General features: G+C 44.4%; 1 protein-coding gene across 3 annotated transcripts in view; it reads left to right on the top strand.

Annotated features, from left to right (window-relative positions):
• LOC146856562 (uncharacterized) overlaps nt 1-23,221 on the top strand; it is a 511,781-nt gene that overhangs the window by 413,120 nt on the left and 75,440 nt on the right. For all 3 annotated transcript variants that reach the window (XM_085654765.1, XM_085654767.1, XM_085654766.1), the window contains 2 exons: nt 4,706-4,772; nt 7,857-7,942. In XM_085654765.1, coding sequence (XP_085510891.1) covers nt 4,706-4,772; nt 7,857-7,942 — 153 coding nt within the window. The remainder of the gene's footprint in view (nt 1-4,705; nt 4,773-7,856; nt 7,943-23,221) is intronic.

The following is a 23,221-nucleotide window of genomic DNA, read 5'->3' as shown; positions in this document are numbered from 1 at the left end:
AGTAGTGCAATTCCTTCTGAGGCGCAAGAATTGGCCAAAAGGGAGGTTGTCCTTGAGGCTGCGAGGATGGAAGCTGTCATATATCAGTAGGCAGTTCCTTGCTGTAGGTTTGAAATGAGTGGTACTGTGGAGACGTCCGTTTTGTGCTGTTATGGGAAGCACATTTGCGCCGAGTGTGGCGGGGTTGTATGTGCACCATTTGGAGAAGCAGAAAATTCTCCACCAACACAATCCTCACATTGAACATATTAAACTATGGAAAAGGTACATAGACGATGTACTGTTGATCTGGGAAGGTAATGAACAGGAAGCGCAAGATTTCCTAATCTGGCTTAACCAACAAGACCCGTTTCTGAAATTCACTTCCTCGATAAGCAGATCCACCATGGTCTTCCTAGACCTTAACATAACAGCACAAAACGGACGTCTCCACAGTACCACTCATTTCAAACCTACAGCAAGGAACTGCCTACTGATATATGACAGCTTCCATCCTCGCAGCCTCAAGGACAACCTCCCTTTTGGCCAATTCTTGCGCCTCAGAAGGAATTGCACTACTACAGAAGACTACAACATTCAGGCAAAAGAACTATCAGAGAAATTGATACAACGTAATTACCCACAACATCTTGTATCCAGATCCAGGAAAAGGGCTCTCAATAACAATAGGGAGGCCCTTTTAGAGACAAAAACTGTAGCCAGACAGGATGAGCCACGGAGACAAATTTGTATCACCACATACAGTATTGCATCCAACTTGGTGAGCAAAATAATCAAGAAACACTGGCGCACCCTGAACAGCGGTGGCCTAGACCTACAGGAACCTATGTTCAGCCATCGAAAAGCACGCAACCTAAGGGATCATCTTGTCCATACACGACCAATGACAACTAAAATCGCAGGTCCCCAACGCCTGCTCCAACCCCTACCAGAGGGCCATTTCCCATGCAGTAACTGCAGTGTGTGTCATCTGACCAAGGTGACTAAGACAGTGGAATGCAACAATGGGATAACCTGGAACCTTCGGTCGTTCACTAACTAACACATCGGGTGTTGTTTACTTAATAACTTGCGTCTGTAATTTGCACTACGTAGGCATGACCACCAGGAAAGTAAACACCCGAATGATCGAGCACCGTAGTAATTTCAGATGTAAACGGGATAACACAAAGATGACCACACATTTCCTGGAAAAACGTCATACTCCCAACGACTTCAACTGGGTCGTTTTAGAACACGTCAAGAATCATCCCAACGTAGAGAAACAGCTACATGAGAAGGAACAACGTTGGGTGTTCAAGCTACGTTCGGACGACAGGGGTCTCAATGATGACATACCCTGGGGTCAGTTTATCTAAACAGTTTACTTGAACAACAATCACTGGAACATTTGCTGATCTAGCTTTTTATTCCCTACAGGTTATACTGGATAATGACCTGGCTCATTATTATCCATTAATATAAGATTCTAGTCATTCCATGACCATTTCCCTCCCTCATTTGCTTAATCTATGTCTCATTTGTGGCCACTATTATTATTTCTCCACAGCCCAACAGTCGATTATCACTAAGCACCAATTCGGAACCTATTCCAATTGACCATTCATTCTGTTCCCTTCCCATTCCAACATGGCGGCATCCATCGCAGTGGTTTTGAACTGACCCGGGCCTGAACAAACCCAACCGGTTTATTCATTTGCAGTTTGAAGTTCCTCCAAATATGAGCTTCATTAGAATACCACCTTTCGCACTCTCAGCCTCGTTGTGAGCGATCTCTCACACTGTCTGGAACATTGAGTGCGTACTGTAACATATTTGGATACTTATTAGTATTATAGACCGTCTGTCTCACTCCTTTCAAATATGGCGGCTCCACTTGCACATTGTAACTTGCCCCTTTTCTATTTCGAGCCTCGAGACAGTCCCGCCAGCACATAAAAACATCGCGGCTACGAGGACACGCTAGAATGCGGTCCGAGAGGTTTGGCTTCCAGTAGGTGTCAGAAGCATGTGGGGTTCAACGTACAAGTAAGTGCTGCCATGCTCACCTCCAGCATGCAGCGTGGAAACTCTCTTTCTCCCCCAGACCACGCTGGGCGATCCGTCATAACGGAACACGCCGTTTTTTCCTAACGATCTCGATTCCCTTCATCCATTAGATGTACGAGATCTCCACATCCCCTCCAGTGACCATGAGGCACAGTGTTGCTTTTTCTTAAGTAGGTTACATGTTTTATGTTGTATGTTATTGTGTGTGTTTCAGTCAGACCTAATAATTTATTTAATTCCAGCACAATTCTTTCTTCACCACGCCGGCATGGAGTGAATAACTGTATTTTCTCTGTCTTTCACTTAGCGGCACGCCATTCATGGAAGTGTGCATCCACCTGTGTGTAGTGTGTTCACATTTTTAGTAATTACTATGTATTACGCTATGCATATATATGTATATATATCCTTTCTCGCCATTAACTGTGATTTTTGGAATTTACAGATCAGTATACCGACGTACATAACGTATGTATACATATATTTTTTAAAACGCATGCCTTACTATTGTGGCATCACATTTATTTTCACCCTATTAAGGTCGACTAGGAGTGGCAAGTTTCTCGACATTGGGCTGGTCCCAGTGTAGTCCTGACGAAGAGCTGGGGAGCTCGAAACTAGTTGACTTCACAATATGCTAGGCATACCTTTCCATCATAGTTAGGGTCCCTTGTCATATTACCCCGTTTTTAATATTCTCAGCTTAGAGCACCAATAAAGTTTATTTTGTAGCCCACTAGCTGATTATTTTTAATTTTCCCACTCCACCACTACTTCACTTACACCACACATAGTTTACAAAATTCTCAGTGCTCCTACGTAACACCGCAAGTCGCAGCACGCCTCAGTCCGTAGAGGACTGGGAGGACCCCTATGATGAAGCATGTCACCGTGGGGAAACCCTGGTGAGTGAGGGGACTATAGAAAAAGATAATATTTCTCTTTCTGATAACGGTGTCTTTAAGGATCAAATTGTTTCCTACACCTTCTGTTTTTTTCCCAGTTAGGTTCCTGTCTATCTGACTTGTTCAGATAGTCTTTTTTGCTAGATACATTTGTGGAGGGTGAACCTAACTTTTACCTCTACTTCCCCCTTTTTTCTGAATTATGATCAGGCATTAGCCATGTATTAAATGGCCCTGCCATCTTGCCCTCCTGAGCTTCTATTATCAGTTTCTCCTGAACCACCAGTTTATGTGATTGTGCTGACCTTAAGTTCTCTGCCCATCTACTGAACCTTGGCCTCTCGTACTCTAGCCAGAATCCTTCCTGAAATCCTTCGCTTAACAATTGTGCATCCTCTCTGATGGGGTAGTGTGCCAACCATGCGTCTAAACAGTGTGTTTTAATTGGGGTATGAGACTTTTTGGCCATATTCCCATGTCCCCACATCCACCCCTGCTATCTGGTTCCTTTGCTGGCTGCCTTTCAAGCTGGTATGCTGGTTCCATTGCCCTGTCTGCTGTCCCTGACTGCTATTCCGAGCCTCGAAGCACTGCATGAGTGGATGTCTTTCCTTGCACTTAAAGCACTTCTGTCAGAATCTACAATTTTCTCCTGGGCAGAGACCTTTGTTAAAATCGCAGCAAGTCCCCTGCACTCCTCCTTGGTTCCTCAGACCAGTCCCCACCCCCGCAAGTAGAATGGTTTTGAAAGGGCCAGTACACTAATGGATGGCCGCTTGCGGTCACTGTGGTCTTCCTAACTTAACTGAACCCATTGTCTGTTGATATAAGTCCGTATCAATCTCCCCCCAATTTTACTTCTGCATCCGGAATTTTTCCTCCCTTGACCCTTCCTTCGCTCATAATTCTCTTTGTAGTATTTTTAACAACTCCACATACGCCCCTTTCTATATTTTCTAGTTGGTTGCCAACATTGTGTGCTCCCACATGCTAGGTCATCCTCATATATGGCAATTTCTTCATTTTAATATTTTACTTTTTTTTGCCCAGTCTGCTTTCGTCCCCGCCTTGACCTGTTCTTGTATCCTTTCTTCTTTCTTTTCTTGCTGGGTCTTTTCTCCTTTTGTCCCCATGTCTGCATTCTCTACCCACGGTGTCGGTCCCCTTAGGTCCTGTATTTTTGATTGACCCACCTTCATCTCCTCTACAGATGTCTTTGTCTCTGCACCCACCCCTGTGTCTTTTACATACAAACCTTTCATGGGGCATATATCTCCCCTGTCTCCATCTCCCTTCCGCAGATATCCATTGCCAGCACCCTCCACTGCCCTGTTCTTCCTTTCTTGCTCCCTCTTCTGCCCACTCTCTTACCTGTTCACCTGTGGAGAAGACAAGGCAACTTGACTTCCCAACAACTATCTTTACATTTGGTAGGTTTAGAAATAAGGTTTGACGATAGTCTTTCCATTGCTAGTCATTTTGATGAAGTAAAGTAGGGTGTTTACTCACTGCTTTCACAAGCATTTTACACCCTTTGCACACCAACACATTGATAGCAGTAATGCCTGGGTTTCACGCAGGTATTTATTGCGATCATTGTGCTGGTGGTTTCAGTAAGTTGTACAGATCCCGGAAATGTTTCTTAAACTAGAACATGCAAATTACATTGATAACTGGTAATGGTTTTCAACACCTGCTTCAGCCAAATACACCTAATGTAATTCTATGCTGTGGTGTATCTTTTTTCCTAGGTGTAGGGTGGTCATCCCATTGCCATCAGAACACAGGTGAAGCACAATCACTTGACGAGGATCAATGGTAAGATATTGAATCAATGGGCATGCCATTACTATACGTAGTGCAGATGCAAATTTGCTTGTACATTGTTTTCATTGTTTTCCTAAATTGAACAAGCAGCATGTGTCGGACCCCATTCAGGAGGCCACAGCCCAGGCTGGGACTACTTGGCCAAATCCTTGTGTGCTGGGGTAGTTTGCCTCCGCTGTACCATCCTACTATGCCTCTGCACACTGAGCCAAGAACAACCCTTCAGCACTTGACTCTTAGTGGTAGTGATGATGAGCAGACACAGACCTCTCAAGAAGGTTTGTGTTGACATACTCACATACACATACTTGTGCAGCCCAGTGCTTCCCATCATAAAGTACTTTATTACACAGAAAGCAAACTAGAACACGCTACAATAATGATGGAATACCCAAGTTATGGGTGTGAGTCTCTTGTGCTCTAAAGTACCCCATGCCCTATATCCACGTCTTGCCCCCTGTGTTCTCAAGGTTAATGTGGCACAGCTTCTAGTATAGCTGCTGTTTTCTCCCCTCACTTCTCTCAGCATACACTTTCAGGGACTCAGTCTCATTTTAGACTCTCATCTGTCTGTGGTGATGTGGCTGGGGGCTGCGTTGAACCGACCCGCAGTGGTGACTTCACTGGGACACAACCCACCAGCGCCTTGAGAACTTAACTGGTGAGTAGTGCACTTTACAAACACCTGATTGATTGGGTCGGGCATTCACACACAGCAGAACAATACTTCTGCTGGGGGTGAGCAGATGCTGCCCACACTGCAATTCTCTGATAAGCCACAGCAGGATCTGGTGCTTCTGGTGTAGGCTGTCTTCTGGGCTTTGACAATCAATGTGCGTGGTCTGATCTTGATGATTGAACCGGTTTGGCTTCATCACGCCAGTGGGTCTTAGATCAGTCATGCCTAGCATTCCATGGTTGAGGCTGTTGGCATTCTTCCACTCCAGGTGGGAGGGCTCCTGAGATAGCAACTCACTTCCAGAAGACATCCTGGGTCGCAGTGCAGTGTCTCGATGAGTGCTGAGGTTTCTGTGTCACAGCTCCCAGGTGCTATCTCTGGCATATTGTGCCATAAGGGGACAGACTCAGATGTTCAGGGTAGGGTTTGCTTCTTGGCACCTCTAAAGCAGAGCTATATTCTCTACTCACAGAGGGAAACCCTGGCCATGTACCTATGGACTGCAGTCTCTATTTCCTTGGGATGGTCTGGAACATACAGCACAAATTGGCAGTGCTGAGGTCCTACGTCTACATTCACTGACACACAGCCAAAACCACAAGCAGTCACCTATCACTACTTCATTTGGGCCAGCCAATTGGGCACACAAGCTCCAGTGCTTTGATGGCGACAATGTGGATAGTAAATAGAGACCAGCCAGCAATCTTTAGAAGTGCCACAGTGTCTCAAATAAATCTGTGCTCTTGCCTTCCTCTATCATTCAGGTTGTGCGTGTTGGATGGCTCTGCACCAGGGTCAGATGCTACAGCCCCCTCCAACTATCTACTTCTCCTGCATGGTTTGTGCTTCACTTAGGCAGGACTCCTTGGGACTCAAGGCAAGTCAGAAATTGGTTCTTCAGATAGGACTCCTGGTGATGGTCCTTCGCCTCTGCTGAGCTGAATTTCTGGCAGATCCCAGTCGTTCATTGCGAAGTGGACATCTAAGCCTTCTGCACATTATCACCCTCATTGGTTGAAGAGAACTTGGAACTGCAACACAAGTGAGCCAGCTGCTCCCATTTAAATAGAGAACTAGCAGACACAGTATGAGCTTCTACAGTCTGCCTTTCAAGAATCTGTTTCGGTCAGTTCCACTTGCCTGTGTCCTTCACAGGCTGTCCTCTAGACTTCGCCTTTGTCGTCTTGAGTGATCCTCATCACAGCAGGATTGTTTCCAGTCTGCAGTACCCACAACAAAGTCACAAAAGGTATGAGCAGTCTGCACTTTGGCTTTCAACAGTCCCATTTGACAGTAATAAGGAAAAGAGACAAAGGGTTGCTTGCCTTCCAAGGACCCCTCACACCCTGACAACAAATACTGCAGTCTCATCCTTGCCATCTACCAAATGGAACTTCTAGGAAGGCTAATCAACAGCCATCTGTAAAATAAAGGCCCTAATAGAATATCTTGAGGGAAGCATTCCTCCTCTTTCCCCATTTCAGTGTTGGGTTCCTTCTCTCCAGTCTCAGGAATGTTAGCAGTATCCTATCTGGGACAGCACCTTCACCTCCATTTTGCACACATGACCAGGCAATAGGCTTCCAAAATGGTACTCCCTTACCTGTGTGCACTCTGTTTCACACCTACACCCATGTACTGAACATTTCCATTAGCACACATGCACGTGCTCAAGCACACTAGATATTGGCACTAGGATTTTGGGTTTACTGTGAGCAGCCTGAACTTTGAATGAGTGGGGTCAGTAGGCTTCGGCTCGCACCATACGGGTAAAAAGGCTGGTCCAATTATAATCGCCCCAAAACATAGTATTCTGTCACCTCCATAACTCATGACTAGGACAGTAGTCCAGCTTGTCACTATGACCGGTTCACTTGGTGTGCTGCTTCTGGTCCAGGACAAGTCAATAACCTCGTGAATCAGGGGAAGGCCTATGCCTCTGTGAGCACACTAGATTAGTGTGAGGTTGGGCCAAAATCATGATAACCGGTATTCAGAGTTAAGACATGCAGGGTATGGGACATTCCTATTCAAACATATCCTATCTTGCATTAAATCATTTTCTCCCACTCAGGTTACAAACCTTCCTGTAGCAGCTGAAGTATCATCTATCTCTTTGGCCAACCACACTCCTGATGTCTAACAATTCCAAATAAGGTCTGACAATAGCAATTAAATTGAATGCTACTTAGCTGAATATTTGACCGCAACATTGTATATTTTTTTTTAGTTTCACTCCTCAAACGGATAATATTCAGTGTTACTGTCTGTCTTGGCAGAATAAGTAATTTACTGTGAAACGCTAATTAAGATTTATGCGATATGCAAATGTGTCATTGGTCAGTTTAGGTGCCCATTTAAAATGTTTAGTGTAACCATTTTCTTCTATTTTGTAGGCCCACAACAATGGAGCAAAAGTCAAATGGTATAATGGTCCAAACATGCCCTTCATGTGGACAGAATTACAACCATCGGAAAACAGGTAGGTAGAATGTAAAATGCCACGGGGTAAACTAAAGAAAGAATTGTCTCTAGATGAGTTTAAATCTCCAGTAATTGTGTCAAAATTAACTAAAATGTTGTTCATAAATATTCAATTTAGGCATTTGAAAAACGAAAGCTTGTGTTCTTCTTTTTTTTTTTTTTTTTTTTTTTTTTTTTTTTTACCATATTTTTGTGGAATAATCGATCTAATTGGTGGACAACCCTGGCTGTTTTACTAGTCCTTATTCCCCATCGGATACACCATTTTCTGCTAGCCAAACATGGTGTACTCATTCTTCATCATCCAAGCAAAATGATCGGATCTCCCAAACATAGACTGCCTTGAAAATTGTTTATTAAAAGTTTTATTAAACCTTATTCATGAAGTCTGACTTAAGCATGCAATGACGTTGCTCTATGTTGTGTTCTTCCTGATGTAATCTTTGGATTATTGAGCACGTTGTTCATTTTCTATTTATAAGATAACACTGTATAAAGGTTGGGACAGGAATGTCCCCTGCATGTTGAATAGGCAGGTATCCCCTCCTTATGTGTCAGGATGAATAGTAAACTGGTATCTTACCTTTTATTTTGGCTCTGGTGGGTCCTGCATATCTAATGTGTACAGAGCCCTAAACTTGTCTCTGACAATGCAAGTTTCAGGACCTGTCCTATAACTTGAAGATCACCAAGCCTGCCCTCAAAGAGACAGTGGACAATGCCTCTTCTAGATGTATCTCATTCGGTGGTGGTGGCAGAATGCCATGTTTTGTAATTTATTGGATGACCCCATGCTGACATATGTACATGAATATTGTGTGTGAACAGTTTACATGTGATTCTTGTATATCTGATAGAGAGATCTAGGTGCAGATTCCTTAACTTATGAATTCTCACCCAGGCATCAGACTGGATCCGGAAATATTTCAGCTGTACCTCTGTGTGCCAGGGGATGGCGCCTTACAACTCCTTGGTGATGTTGACTCCGGTTGTGACGTCATTCGAGTCATATAAGTCTCCTCCGGTACTCGGACACCAGTTTCTTCTTTTTCATGCTTATCCGGAAAAGCGGTACCTGAGACCATTTTCTCTGGCCTACTTCGACAGTTTTTGTCAGTTGGGAAAAGTGTGCCTTTTTCCCATGTCATCAGGCTTTAAGTCTTGTGGTTATTGTGCATGATGGATGGTGGCTACAGATCGCATTCCATATGCATGTGGTGTTTGGTAGAAGAGCACGACTCAAAGGATAGAGGCTCCTGCCAGAAGCTGACTCCGAAGGCGCTCAAGGAACACCATATGAAACTACTGGCGGCGCACCTGTCGCGCATCTCGTAGACTTCACGGCCTCTATCTTCTTCCCATTCTGAGGTCCGTTCATGGGCTGTTCCAAGAGCCGGAGCCATTTGCAGGGACGTCGCTCTCCTTCGACTTCCCAAGGTAAGTGCAAGCACTAGAATTCGCTGCACCCCCTGACTTTGCCACGTGTAGACTGTCTCCCATGGCTCCTCCCACTCGCCGGTCGAGGAGACTGTGCACGACTCCGCCCGCATCTCCCAGTCTTCCCGTGAGCCGGGGTGTCAATGGCATAGATGAATGAGTACTATAATACTATAACTCTCTACATCTCATCTTTGGGCCCCCATCTTCCTCTGGTGCACCGCCGGGCCCTAAGGAGTTGAGTGGGGCCATGCCGGTGGGTTCACCCTCAGCGGCAGTTGAGCCTATGGAGTTGGTGGGTTGAGACTGGACTGCCTTTGCTGGCTCTGCTTCAGTACCAGTGCACAGCCTTTTGTGGTCTCCATCTTTTGGCGTCTGTACTTGATCAGCAAACTCTGGCAATGATATCAGCTTCACCGATTGAGGCTGTTCCATCTCCTATCAACGTCGAAGCATCGCCATCTCTGCATCGGACAATGTCTGGTGCTGATTTGATGGAGTCATATATGGGGAATAGTGTCTTCCTGCTTGCCTCTCATGGTGACACAGATGAATTGGGCCATTTACAGCCTATGTCAGAGGCCATTAGACCTCTTTTGAAAGAGAGTTGGTTGTCTGTACTTGGAAAGGCTAGTAGACTTGAGTTGTCTCCGACTTCAGGACTTATTTCCCCTCCTAGCCATGCTACTGAGGCATGTTCTTCTTTGCAAACATGCTTAGGAGGGTAGCTATGGTTTTGGAGTTGTCTCTTCCCTAAATTGGAAAAATATGCAGAACTCCTGATTGATGTGCTTTATCAGGGTCAGACAGGTGTGGAGCTGTTCTCCCATATAGTAAGGCCCTGTACGACATATTGTTTGGTACTTGGGCTAAACCTGTTACAGGGGTCTCAGTGGATCGTGCTGCATCTCACAGGCACCTGACTGCTCCTGGAGATCCAGCTAGTCTCCTCAGGTATCCTACCTCTTGTAGTCTGGTGGTACAGGCTGCGTCAGCCTCTCAGAATATGGAATTTCTGCCTAATGCTCCCTCAGGTGGAGAATCTATGAGGAAAGATTAGTGTGGCAGACCTATTTTTCCTCCGCTAGTTCTGCCATAAGGTCGGCTAATAAGGCTTGTGTTCTTGGGCATTTTCTCACGTTTTTGGGATTCCTTTCAGACTATGTTGCCAACATTTCCGGATGTCCTCCAACCTAATCTTGAACAGCTGATCAGGGATGAACAACAGGTAGCTAAGTTGATTATTAAATATGGCATATATACTACTGATTTGGTAGGCTGGGCCATGGCATCCTCTGTGGCACTACGACATTGTGCCTGGTTACAGACATCCGACTTTTCAGAAATGGTCCAGGCTGTCTTGGTTGATATGCCCTTTGATGGCGCCCATCTTTTTGGTGCCCAGGCTGACTCGGCTTTACGGCGTTTCTGTGATAGACAAAGTGAAACAGAGTCCTAGTTTCTCTTTTGTTGAATGATATTCCTCTTTGATTTTTTTCTCTATACTAGCGTTGTATGGGGGGCTATTAATCATTGGTTTCCGTTACAGTTGGCTGTAGTAGCAGGCATTATTGCTTTTTAAGACTGACAGATTATGATGCCTATTGTAGAAGTTTATCTTCCCTTGTTCCTCTGATAATGGGCTACGTGCTCAAGAGATTGTTTGCGATGTTTCTTCCGGTTAGGAAGTTTTCATATGTCACATGCTTCTTCGGAAACAATGTGGTATGCTGGTATGCAGTATTTTTGACTACCGGTATCTTATAGGGATGTCTTGTTAATGCACCTTGTGGGACCTTTCATTCAGAGTGTATGATTATTTGCGTTCACTCTCGGTCTTTGTTTTTTATTAAACCAAGCACAATGTCAGCAATGTCAGTAATACAGCACATTTGTAAGGTATATTACTAAAGCAGCACGGAATGTGAAGTCGAACAAGTCACACAATAAGGCATTAAGGGTCTTCAAGCCTAGGCCGTCTCATTGCCATATCGTCTGTGGGAGCGGTACATATTTCTCCCCTAAAGGCTTTCCACCCTCCCCACTTTCTGGGACAGCCCCGACGTTTATAAACCTCTTTTTCTGCCATCATACATTTATCCATTTCAGCCACCCATCCTATTGTAAGTGGCAGTCTACTGGAGCCCCAGGACATTGCAATTGCACGCTTAACCAATAAGTATCCCAATGCCACCCATTGCTGCTCAACTTCCGTTAAATCTGTAGGTTGCCATATGTTTAGGAGCCCCATTCTTGGTGAGAGTTGAATGTGTTTACTCAATGCGTCTCATCTTTGTGGTAGCTCTAACCCAAAACGGACGTATGTGAGGATACTTCCAGAGAATGTGGTAAAAAGAGCAGTCTTGCCCACACCCTCAGGCATAAAGCGTCACTCACGTTTCCGATTTTAGCTAGAAGTGTGCGGGAGAGATATGTTCTGTCGAGTATTGTTAGCTGAATAAGACGAAAGCGATGGTGCACGGCTGTTTCTCTGGGGGACATTAGGGTGGTCTGCCAATCTTCATCATCCAACTCCCCTATGTCTATTTGCCAGCGATTTCTCAAGGTCAAAAAGGTGTCAGGTAGGTTATTGCAGAGTTTACGATAGGTGCTAGAGATGGCCTTCGTTAGTAGTGGTTCTGTAAGTATGCGGTCCTCCAAAGGGTAGGCTTCTGGTAGGGACGAAAGGTCCGGAATACTGGTGAGGATTGCATGACGGATTTGGAGGTATTGGAAGATTTCTCGTTGTGCGAGAGAGTGTTTGACTTGTAGTTCTTTAAAAGTGAGGATCCTCCCTTTAGCCACTAGGTCCCCCAGATTGGTGATGCCGATGGTGTCCCATCTGTCGAATCCTTTATGGAAGGAGAGTGATCCTAGCCATTGCGAGGACCACAGTGGCGTTGCTTTGGTAAATGTATCCACCCACCCCAGTCGTCTGTTAGCCTTGTGCCAAACTACCAATGTGTGGGACATGGGACCCAGGTAGCGGTGTTTGCAAACTTTACCATATAGAGCTCCCATATAGCCTTCCCGGCCCGTTTGATATTTCTCTAAGTGAAATGCTGGGTTCGTTGGAGGTCCATGGATCCAATGGCTTATGGGTACTAGTTGGAAGGCCCAATAGTACAGGCGGAGGTCTGGGAGGGCTATTCCGCCATCATACCATCCCTTAGTGAGTTTTTGGAGAGCGATGCGTGGGGCTTTCCCATCCCATAATAGTGCGAAGCTCTCCTTCTATGGTGGCAAAATAACTGTCTGCTATGGGAAACGGGCCGTTTTGTAGGGCGTACAAAAATCTAGGAATAGCAAGCATTTTAAATAAAGCCGCTCTACCAACAAGCGACAGGGGCAGCGACCGCCAGTGTTTCACATCTTCCTGTAACCGCTTTAGGGGACTTAGAAGGTTGTGTTCATAGAAGAGTTTGGGGTCAAAGGTGATAAAGATGCCTAAGTATTTAAAACCTGTTGTTGTGTGTTGGATTGAGTACCCATAAGGGAGGCGAGGTGGAGGGCCATGGAGCACATATAGTACAGATTTCGACCAGTTGATGGAATAGCCGGAATATTTGCCAAAACTCGTAATGATATTAAATAAAGCGTTAAGGGAAGATTGGGGGATTCCAAATATACGAGGATGTCGTCTGCATATAGCAAAATTTTGTCTTCCATTTCGTCACTCCATTTGAGCCCTCGAATTGAAACATCCCGTCTGATCCAATGTGCCAATGGCTCCAGAGTAAGCGCAAATAGCAAGGGGGATAAAGGACAACTCTTGGTCCTTGTTGCTAGTTTTTGTGGGGTTCACTTTTCTTTTAATTTAGATGGTGCCCGGATTGATTTTAAGTCATGTGAATTTTGTCAAAGATTAGGATGCTTTCTTAAGAGGTTCTGCCACCATTACAACTTTGTGTGCCCCTTGAAATGTATTTATCTTTTTAAAAGGCTTTACATATGGCAGGTTCAAGGTCTCTATTTGGTGTACTCCAGTATGTCAATATTACTAATGGTTATCCCCCCCTCCCCTCCCCCCCATTTTTGGAGCTTGTTGTTATCCTACTTCCATTTTGGGAACATTGTTGTTCCGTGAACACTGCTTGTGAGGGTATCTGGGATGCAGTGTCAGGCTTCTGTTTTTTTCTTCCTTAAGAATATCCTGAGTTTTCCATTTCATATACTTTTATTATGCTTGGTGTAGATATACTTCTTCTATTGGGAGGTTGGAGGTCTGCTGTCTCCTTGGGGACATTTTCCTCCTGTAATCAGATATTACTCTTTTTTTATGGTTTAAAGCCCTTTAGCGTAATATGTGTATATATATATATATATATATATATATATATATATATATATATATATATATATATATATATATATATATATATATATATATATATATATATATATATATATATATATATATATATATATATAAAATCTACTGGCAGTCGCCAGTAGATAGTTATAGTTAGGACCGTGTTTCCATAGGAAATCTGAAAATTCTATTTTCAATAACTTTGACGCCGGTTGACGAATCTTCGTGAAATTTTCAAAACTAATGGGGCGCTCCGCTGAGCTCCTACCCTGAAAGTCTCGGGGTGATTTGTCAAGCGGGGGCCGAGAAAAAAGGGGGGTCCCAAAACACGTTTTTCCCATGCATTTTTCCATAGGACCTTTAGTCGAAGGTACAGCCCAAACGGCTGAACAGAATTACTTGAAATTTGGCAGAGAGGTAGTCCTCGGGTCAGGGAAGCGCCTTTTGCAGGTCTGGTGTCAATCTGTTCAGTATTTCCTGAGAAAATAGCATTTAAAAGCATATAAATATCTATACGCGCGCACCGTGCGCGCACCGTGCGCGAGCGAAATTCTGATTGGTTATTAGATTTCAGTCAACATTCGAATCGGTCGAAATCGGGAAGTGTCGCCGCCATTTTATCTGTCGCACTGAAAAGGAAAGGGGGAAAAAGGTGGAAAATGTGAAAAGGGGGCAGGGAAGAGTTCCTGACCCCCTATCCTTTGTCAGGGGGTCACAGAAGGACCCCCAAGGGTGAAATAAACATTTTATATTTGTTTATAAAAACCGTGGGGAGTGCGCGCGCAGCGCACCATGCACGCGCACGGTGAAATACCTTAATATATATATATATATATATATATATATATAACTTAACATTTAAAAAACCGTACAAATTCACTGAAAAAACCATAGGTTTCATACACGTTATAGTTAGGAATTAGCATTTAAAAAACCTTGCAAATTCACTTATGAAACCATAGGTTTCACACAGGTTATAGTTAGGTGGACATTTCACTCGTAAAAAACCACTAACTAACCAATAACTCGCGCGACTGCCACTCTATCACAAGGATGATGTCATCAGTGATGTCATGAGTGATGCCACTGACCATGTCATGAGTGATGTAATATGTGATGTCATGAGCAGTGGATTGCGGGCGCGTGAGTTATAGTTATCTGAACTAACTATAACGGGGGAATTTCATTGTTTTTTTACGAGTGAAATGTCCACCTAACTATAACTTGTGTGAAACCTATGGTATTTTAAGTGAATATATATGTATATATATATCGATACAGCTCGCTTTCTTTAAAAAAAAAAAAAAAGGACCGTGATCGTGCCAGAGGCCCCGCCCCCTTCGAGCAACACTCTGCAAACGCACCCTGTGGCGCGTTTTCAATTGGGGAATTAATTCCCCTTCAATACTGGGTGTCCATGGGGTCCCACCAGGTACCTCCAGTAAGTGCCACAGGTCTGCGTTTCAGAGAGGTGGTCCAGGCTACGCCCCTTTTTGCATCTCTCTGCAACGCAGCCCTGTGGCGTTTACTGGAGGTACCTCGTGGGCTAGTTGGACCCTAGGGACCCTCAGGATTCAAGGGGATTTTATCCCCCAACTTAAAATGCGCCACAGGGCTCGTTTACACAGTGGTGAAGGGGGGGGCGGGGCCTCAGGTGACATGTGTGCAAACCCGCCCTGTGGTACGTTTTAAGTTTGGGAATACATTCCCCTTCAATCCTGAGGGCCCCTGGGAGCCAACTAGCCCACCAGGTACCTCCAGTATGCGCCACAGGCCTGCGTTGCAGAGAGGTGGTCCAGGCCACATCCCTTTTTACACCTCTGTGCAACGCAGCTCTGTGGCGCTTACTGGAGGTACCTTGTGGGCTAGTTGGACCCTAGGGACCCTCAGGATTCAAGGGGATTTAATCCCCCAACTTAAAACGTGCCACAGTGCGCCTTTGCACAGTGGTAAAGGGAGGGGGCGGGACCAGAGGTGACGTGTGCAAACATGTTCTGTGGTGCGTTTTATGTTGGGGAATTAATTTCCCTTCAATCCTGAGGGCCCCTGGGGGACAACTAGCCCACCAGGTGCTTCCAGTAAGCGCCACTGCGCTGCTTTGCAGAGAGGTGGTCCAGGCCATGCCCCTTTTTAGACCGCTCTGCACTTGCAGCTCTGTGGCGCTTACTGGAGGTACCTGGTGGGCTAGTTGGACTCCAGGGACCCTCAGAATTCAAGGGGACTTTATCCCCCAACTTAAAACGGCCACAGGGTGTGTTTGCACACATGTCACCTCAGGCCCCCCCCTCCCTTCACCAGTGTGCAAATGCGCCCCGTGGCACGTTTAAAGAGGTAGTTTTAATCCCCCTTGACCTGAGGACTACCTCTCTGCCAAATTTCAAGTAATTCTGTTCAGCCGTTCGGGCTGTAGCTGTGTCTAAAGGTCCTATGGAAAAATGCATGGGAAAAACGCGTTTTGGGACCCCCCTTTTATCTCAGCCCCCGCTTGACGAATCCCCCCCGAGACTTTCAGGGTAGGAGCGGAGCGTAGCGCCCCACCTATTTTGAAAAATTCGCGAGGATTCGTCAACCGGCGCCAAAGTTATTCAAAATAGAAAATAGAATGTTGCGGATTTCCTATGGAAACGTGGTCCTAACTATAACTACCTACTGGCGACCGCCAGTAGGTAATATATATATATATATATATATATATATATCCAGAACGAACTGCGTTAAGTGGGCGCGCACGCCACGAATGGCGTAAAGTAACTTAGCATTTAAAAAACCGTACAAATTCACTGAAAAAACCATAGGTTTCACACACGTTGTAGTTAGGAATTAGCATTTAAAAAACCTTGCAAATTCACTGAAAAAACCATAGGTTTCACACATGTTATAGTTAGCGGAAATTTTACTGATAAAAAACCAATGAAATTCCCCCGTTATAGTTACTGCAGGCAACTATAACTCACGCAATCTTGTGCTGATGACATATGTGTCTTTATGAAAAAAAAATATTTGTAATATATGTATAGCTAAAAATGTATGGAAGAAGACATGGGCAAATAAGTGTCTAAATACAGTATTAGCATCAGCAGAGGATTGCGGTCGCGTGAGTTATAGTTGCCTGCAGTAACTATAACGGGGGAATTTCATTGGTTTTTTATCAGTAAAATTTCCGCTAACTATAACATGTGTGAAACCTATGGTTTTTTCAGTGAATATATATATATATATATATATATATATATATAACGACACACGCACCCTTCAGCTGCGTGAACACCGGCCACTCCATCGTGCTGTTAAAATTCTTTTATTTTGGCAGACACAGCATGACTTGTTTAGAGGTAAGCAACCTCTTAATCATATGCAACATTCTGGGGGTTGCAGTCCTAACCTTTAGGGGCACAATAATGAAAGCATTGAAATTGCACATGTGAAATCTACAATTATGCAATCTCCTGAGAAGACTTTCCATAAGAAATGAGGGAAGTATGTTCCATGCATTGCGTGAAATTTGAAAAATACAAATATGAACTGCCTCTTTAAACAAACAAGTGGACACTGGTCCCTCTTCAATGTCTTAGTCACGTTTGAAATAAGCTAACGAACCCTCCCCTGCAATGTTGCATATGATTAAGAGGTTGCTTACCTCGAAACGCGTCATGGTGTGTCTGCCAAAATAAAAGAATTTTAACAGCACGATGGAGTGGCCTGTTTTCACGCAGCTGAAGGGTGCGTGTGTCGTTTGTGACTTACAAGGTGTCTGACACACCTAAGATGGGCCCCGACTCGAGAGGCTGTGGCGCTTTTTCTTTGTCAGAAAAGCTTCGTTTGGATATATATATATCTTTGTCTTTGTAATGTACTGACGTTGTCATGTGATCAAGGCTCCACGGAGCTGAAACGTTATGATGACAGCCTCACGATTTAATTAAATCAAGCACTTACCACAGGTCCGTGTCAGCGAGTGTTTTTTGGAAATCTGGATGTCGACTACGTCTTCCATGCACCAGCTATTTTCCGATATATATATATATATATATATATATATATATATATATATATATATATATATATATTTTGAGCCGATTCGGGTCAAGTTCGCGCTATATAAAACTCTGTAAACAAAAAAATATATACAGTGTATGTATGTGTGTGTGTGTGTGTGTGTGTGTGTGTGTGTGTGTGTGTGTGTATATATATATATATATATATATATATATATATATATATATATATAATCTCAATCGAAAGTGCCCGAAGGTAGAAGGCGCCACACACGACTAGATTTCACCTTTTTATTTGAGCAGACAGCAGCATACCTAGCCAAGCCTTCACAGCAAGTGTCCTCTGCCAAACGCATTTCGGGTTCCAAAGTCCCTTTTTCACTGGCCGACAACATGGAGAAACAGCTGTGCAGATTCAATCTTACCTGAACTACCCATACCATGATGCAGTGCGCCCACAAGGGCGGGGACTTACTTTACCTATCGCGAATGCGATTGAATCTGTGAAGGCTTTGCTGGGTATGCTGCTGTCTGCTCAAATAAAAAGGTGAAATCTATTACATTTTTCTACCCTTGGTGCACAGTTCTGTGCCTGTAAGGTTGTTTTTACTTACATTGTCTGGGGACTTTGCCATACTTTTTGTAAGGAGTACAATGCGCCTGTTCATCGAATTCCTACGCACATCTGGTCTCTGGCTAAGCTTTGACTGGTTAGTTCTCTCTGAGAACTTTTGTAGGATTTGTTCAGACCCTCCTCCGGGTGGGTATAGCAATGGTATTTTATTAAAGAGTTAAGGTATCTGCAGCTAGATGTCTCTATTAAATGAACAAGTTACTTACCTCCGGTAACGCATTATCTGGTAGAGACATAGTCTAGCTGCAGATTCCTTACCCCCATACCCACCCTCCCCGTTCTGCAAACGACCTGTAGTGTAAGGGTGTAAGAGTTATACTGTTTTTTTAGTGCTGGTTTTATACACCTTTGATCACTGTTTCACATAGTTGTGTGATTGAACAAACCATTCGGTCAGACTATATAGATCCTGGTTTGGTATTACTATACCATTCATTTCCATTTTCTAGTTCTTGTTTCAACAATACTTTGATCTTTTTTGGGACAGTTCCAACACCCTGTTTCTATAGTGGCTCTATGTTCTGGTGCGTAAGGTTTCACAGACGAAACTGATGTCAGTGTGCCTGAGGGGACTTGTAGACCTCCACTGACATTACAACCAGAGTGGACGTCATCACGGAGTCGCAAGGCGCCGTCCCCTGGCGCACAGAGGTACTGCTGAAAAATTTCTGGATTCAGTATGATGCCTTGGGAGAATTCAAAAGTTAAGTAACTTGTTCATTTGTAAGACAGAGTCTGAGTACTGAAGCCATCAGGGTCCATTATGGATACCTCTTATCTTGGCACATGTTGGAGGATGAGGACAACTTCCCCAGACAGTGGAAGTGGATTCCTCTGACTGGAGGTGGGAGATCTGAAGTGAGGAGTACAGAGCAAGGGCAACCTTTGAAAATTCCATGACATCTTTGTTAGTAAGCGGCTGCTGATTAGTTATTTCTGAGTATGGTGCAGTGAGGTCACCCTTAATTGTTATTATGCTTAAGTACTCCTTGCTTGGAGCCAGACCCTCTCCTTCCTGTGTGAAGCATGCTTTCACTCAAAGGCTGTGCCTGGAGAACATCATGAAATTACATTTGAAAAGGAAAACCTATCCACATCATTTCTGTAGCATGAGACCATGGATCCACATTCCCTGTCTAGAAAAAGTTTTTAAAAGTGATTCAATCAACCTCACTTTGCTCTAGTTCTACGTTCTTAATTACCAAGAGTATTTAAGGACTGCTCTGTGACTAGGGTTTAAAGTCTGAACTGTCTGCTGGAGGACCTGAGGTTCTACCTAATGCTTAGAACTCTGTCTGAACAAACAGAGGATGAGTCTGCCTGACCTTGCTGGAGGAGAAGCAGTCGAGGAGGAGAACACCAGTGTGTTCCTGGTGTGAGAATCACCCACAGAAGCTAGACTACTGAAGCGAGTGCAACCAGGAGGAACCTATACTGTGAGCTAGTCTTAACGTCTGTGTTTCCTGCTGAGAACTGCACCTAAAAGGCTGCACAAATACAATAACCATTGTGTTTGTTCGGCAGCTGCTATGGGCCACAACCTGCTACTGCCGCTGTTGATGGAGCAAGAATCTGTTACCACCATGGTAATACCGGTCAGCCTGGGGATGCTGCATCGGATCTGTAACGGACACATCCTTTTAAGCCAATTGGCCAAATATCATAGTCTTGTTGATGCTATCAATGAGAGGAGAGGCCGTTGTGGCTACCTGTGCAGGTCCAAGCCCTGTTTGAGAAATGGAACCAGAAGTTGTTGAATCACTTCTGCCCCCTCCCCGTCTTTGGAAAGGATAAAAAACAAATGACTGTTGCACTGGAGGAGCACTGAAGACACCCAGCCACTGCTCCTGAAGAGCTGCAAGTGTTACTAACCAAAGGTAGCCACTGCTTCAACTACTCCCACGAGTGAGCCGCTCTCTGAGAATACAGTCGTGCAATCCCTGCTGGTGAGGGGAAGACTAATCGAAGGGCCAGAAGACCTTGTCAGCCAGATAACACTTTGGTGCTGGAACACTTTTAACTTTTCTAAAAGAGTTGGAGTGGGACGACTGGGACTGCTAGTGGGGCTTAACCCGAGTGTCACTTGTAGTGCATCTGGTGTAACCACTAACTCTAGTAAGAGGGGTTTGGGAGTCAGGGACTTGCCTATAGCCCTGACCTCGGGGGCTGTGTGGATTGTTAGTGTATGTTGTATTTATGTTCATATATAAATACTACTTTTGTCATAAAAGACGATATTTGACTGGAAAAAAGATGTTTTTCTACTGTTGAACGTACTTTGAGTTATGTGCCTGAATTCCTCTCCCCTCCCCCACCCCCAGAAGCCTGGAACCGCTCAACCCATGCTACCAGTGATTTTAAAGTACTGAAGGGGTACTTCACCCAGTTGCTCAGTAGCCATAGGAGGTCGGGCTCCGGGACATCAGAATTAAAAGGCCTCAACCCCCATGGTCAGGCCTAGTAACTTCTGCTTGCCTCCTGGCCCTCTAAAATGGATTCTGCCAGTAATTATCACAGGGGTATAGCTCCTGCCTCTCCTTTTGTGTCATAGTAATTATTGCTAATCTCACAAATGGAGCTAGAATTTGATATTGGTTAGACTCATTAAATTTGAGTAAGGTAGGTAGAACGTCTTCCACATATATTTGATAAAATTCTCCTGCTAAACTATTCAAATTGGGTGGTTTTTCCCGTTTTCATCTCCCAATAGCTGATTTTTCTTGGATTTGTGAGAGTTAAGCGTTTGCCACTTTATCAAACAGCATTGGTAAGTATAAAAGAACCTTAAACATATTTTTATCCTTGCTACCCTCAAAAGTGTACAACTTCTGATAATTCAAAAGAGCATCATACATTTCCAATGTGAAGGTTGTCCTCTTACCATTACAATTTCTCTCTCTATGTACATCGACTAAAAGCTTGTGTAATCTGAGCCATCCGCCCCCTGCTCTCACTATACTCTCAAGAATACTGCTTGCTCTGAGCAAATTTTCTTATATTCATATTGTAGTTTCACTACCTTTCTTAATTATTACTGAAAACTGTATCTCAAACGTAAGATGTTTTACTTTCTTTTTGGCTGAGCAATTTATAATCACTTATCACTTCAAATAAAATTAGCATACAGTGTATCTGTATGCTAAACACTCCATTCGATTCGAAACCCATTTTGATTTCCAGCACTTGCGGGAGGTTTTAAACACCTTACCCCGCAGGCAGGATAATATTAAGGAGGCCAGGAGGGCATATAAATTTGCCCTAGGGAAGTGGAAGGCAGAGCTCAAAGAAGCTTCTTGGGACCGGCTGGTTTCCACATAATCCTCTAGAGATTCCAGGGCAGTGGTTAATGGATGGCAGCTCAATGTGGCTGTGCAAGACGATATAGGCTCCTCCAGCCACTTGGGTCGCACATTATCAAAAGGTTTATGCGCTGGATAAAGACCTCCCTTTTAATCAGGGTGATGCAGATAATCTGTACCCTTTAGAGATTAGGTTTGAGTTTGAGGAGGTTTATAATGCAATTATGGGCTGCCCGTCCAATAAAGCACCTGGGCCAGATGGAATTCCCATGGATATTTATAAGGATGAACCTCCTCTATGGGCTTCAGTGCTGGTTAATTTTCTTAACACCACAACCCAACTTGGTCTTCTTCCGTTTTGGAAATCAGCCACCATAGTCCCTGTATTTAAGAAGGGAAATCAACTGGACCCTTCCTGTTACCGACCAATTTCTCGGTTATGTTCAGTGGTAAAAGTGGTAGGGTATATTGTCCTTCAGCGAGTGGAAGTTTGGGCTCGAGCTAAAGAGAACATTTGCCCTGTCCAATATGGATTCGGGAAGGGATGCGCACTATAGAACAATGCCTGAACCTCAACCTTATCATAGGGAAATACGTTGTGGCGAAGCAGGGATCTATCTTCCTTGCATTTATGGACTTTTGTAGCGCCTTGGATCAGGTGAACAGGTCCAAACTTGGGGACATTCTTGGGGAGATGGGGCTGCCTTCCGATCTGATCAACTTCCTTAGAGCTCTGCATATGGATGTAAACGTATGCGTTGGATACGGCACAGAGGGGGAAACTACTAAACCTTTTGACTTACCACGAGGTGTTAGACAGGGATGCATGTTGGCCCTATTACTGTTTTTACTATATATTAACAGCCTAAACACATGTTTGAGTAAAAACGGTGTGGTTCTGCCAAAGGTAAAGACAAGCAGGGTCCCGTCCTTGTTATACGCCAACGCCGCTGTGTTGATTGGCCGGACGGGCTACATCTCCTGGTGGATCTGTTTGTGAAGTTCATGGATGACTTGGACCTAGATACTAACCTCTCTAAGACACATTATATGGTCTGTGGGAGGAGGACAGCCAAGACAAGGCCTATTGATATTAAAGGGCAACACATCACCAGGGTTTCCACATTTCCTTACCTGGGGATCTCTTTTGACCACCAGAATAACTGGCTTCCCTATATTTCGCTGCTCTAAATTCACCCAGGCCTGTTGTGCTGTGTAGGAAGGTGGATATCTGACTATGGTTACCCCCAACTTTTTGCCTAGTGTCTAGCTGGTTTTTCGACTTAGTTGGCCTGAGATCCTGCCATTCAGGGTCTCAGGCTGTCTGCTCTCTCTTTAAAATGGACTCCATGTACCCTAGGTACATAACCAATTGGTAAGGATCACCTTATTGGACCCTGTACAGTGTACCCTAGGTACCCAGGGCATAGGTGTACCCTAGGCCTCCCAGGGGCTGCAGCATGTATTATGCCACCCCTGGTCTGGCCTTCCAATCAGACACAACTGGCTGATCACTCAGCTGGGGCAAGGTCGTGTAATCACCCCTTGCTTAGATATAGTATGCCTATATCTACCCTTATATATAGACACATGTGTACCT

Source organism: Triturus cristatus, chromosome 4_1, assembly GCF_964204655.1.
Source record: "Triturus cristatus chromosome 4_1, aTriCri1.1, whole genome shotgun sequence".
NCBI lineage: Eukaryota > Metazoa > Chordata > Amphibia > Caudata > Salamandridae > Triturus > Triturus cristatus.
This window is presented reverse-complemented; position numbering and strand designations above follow the sequence as displayed.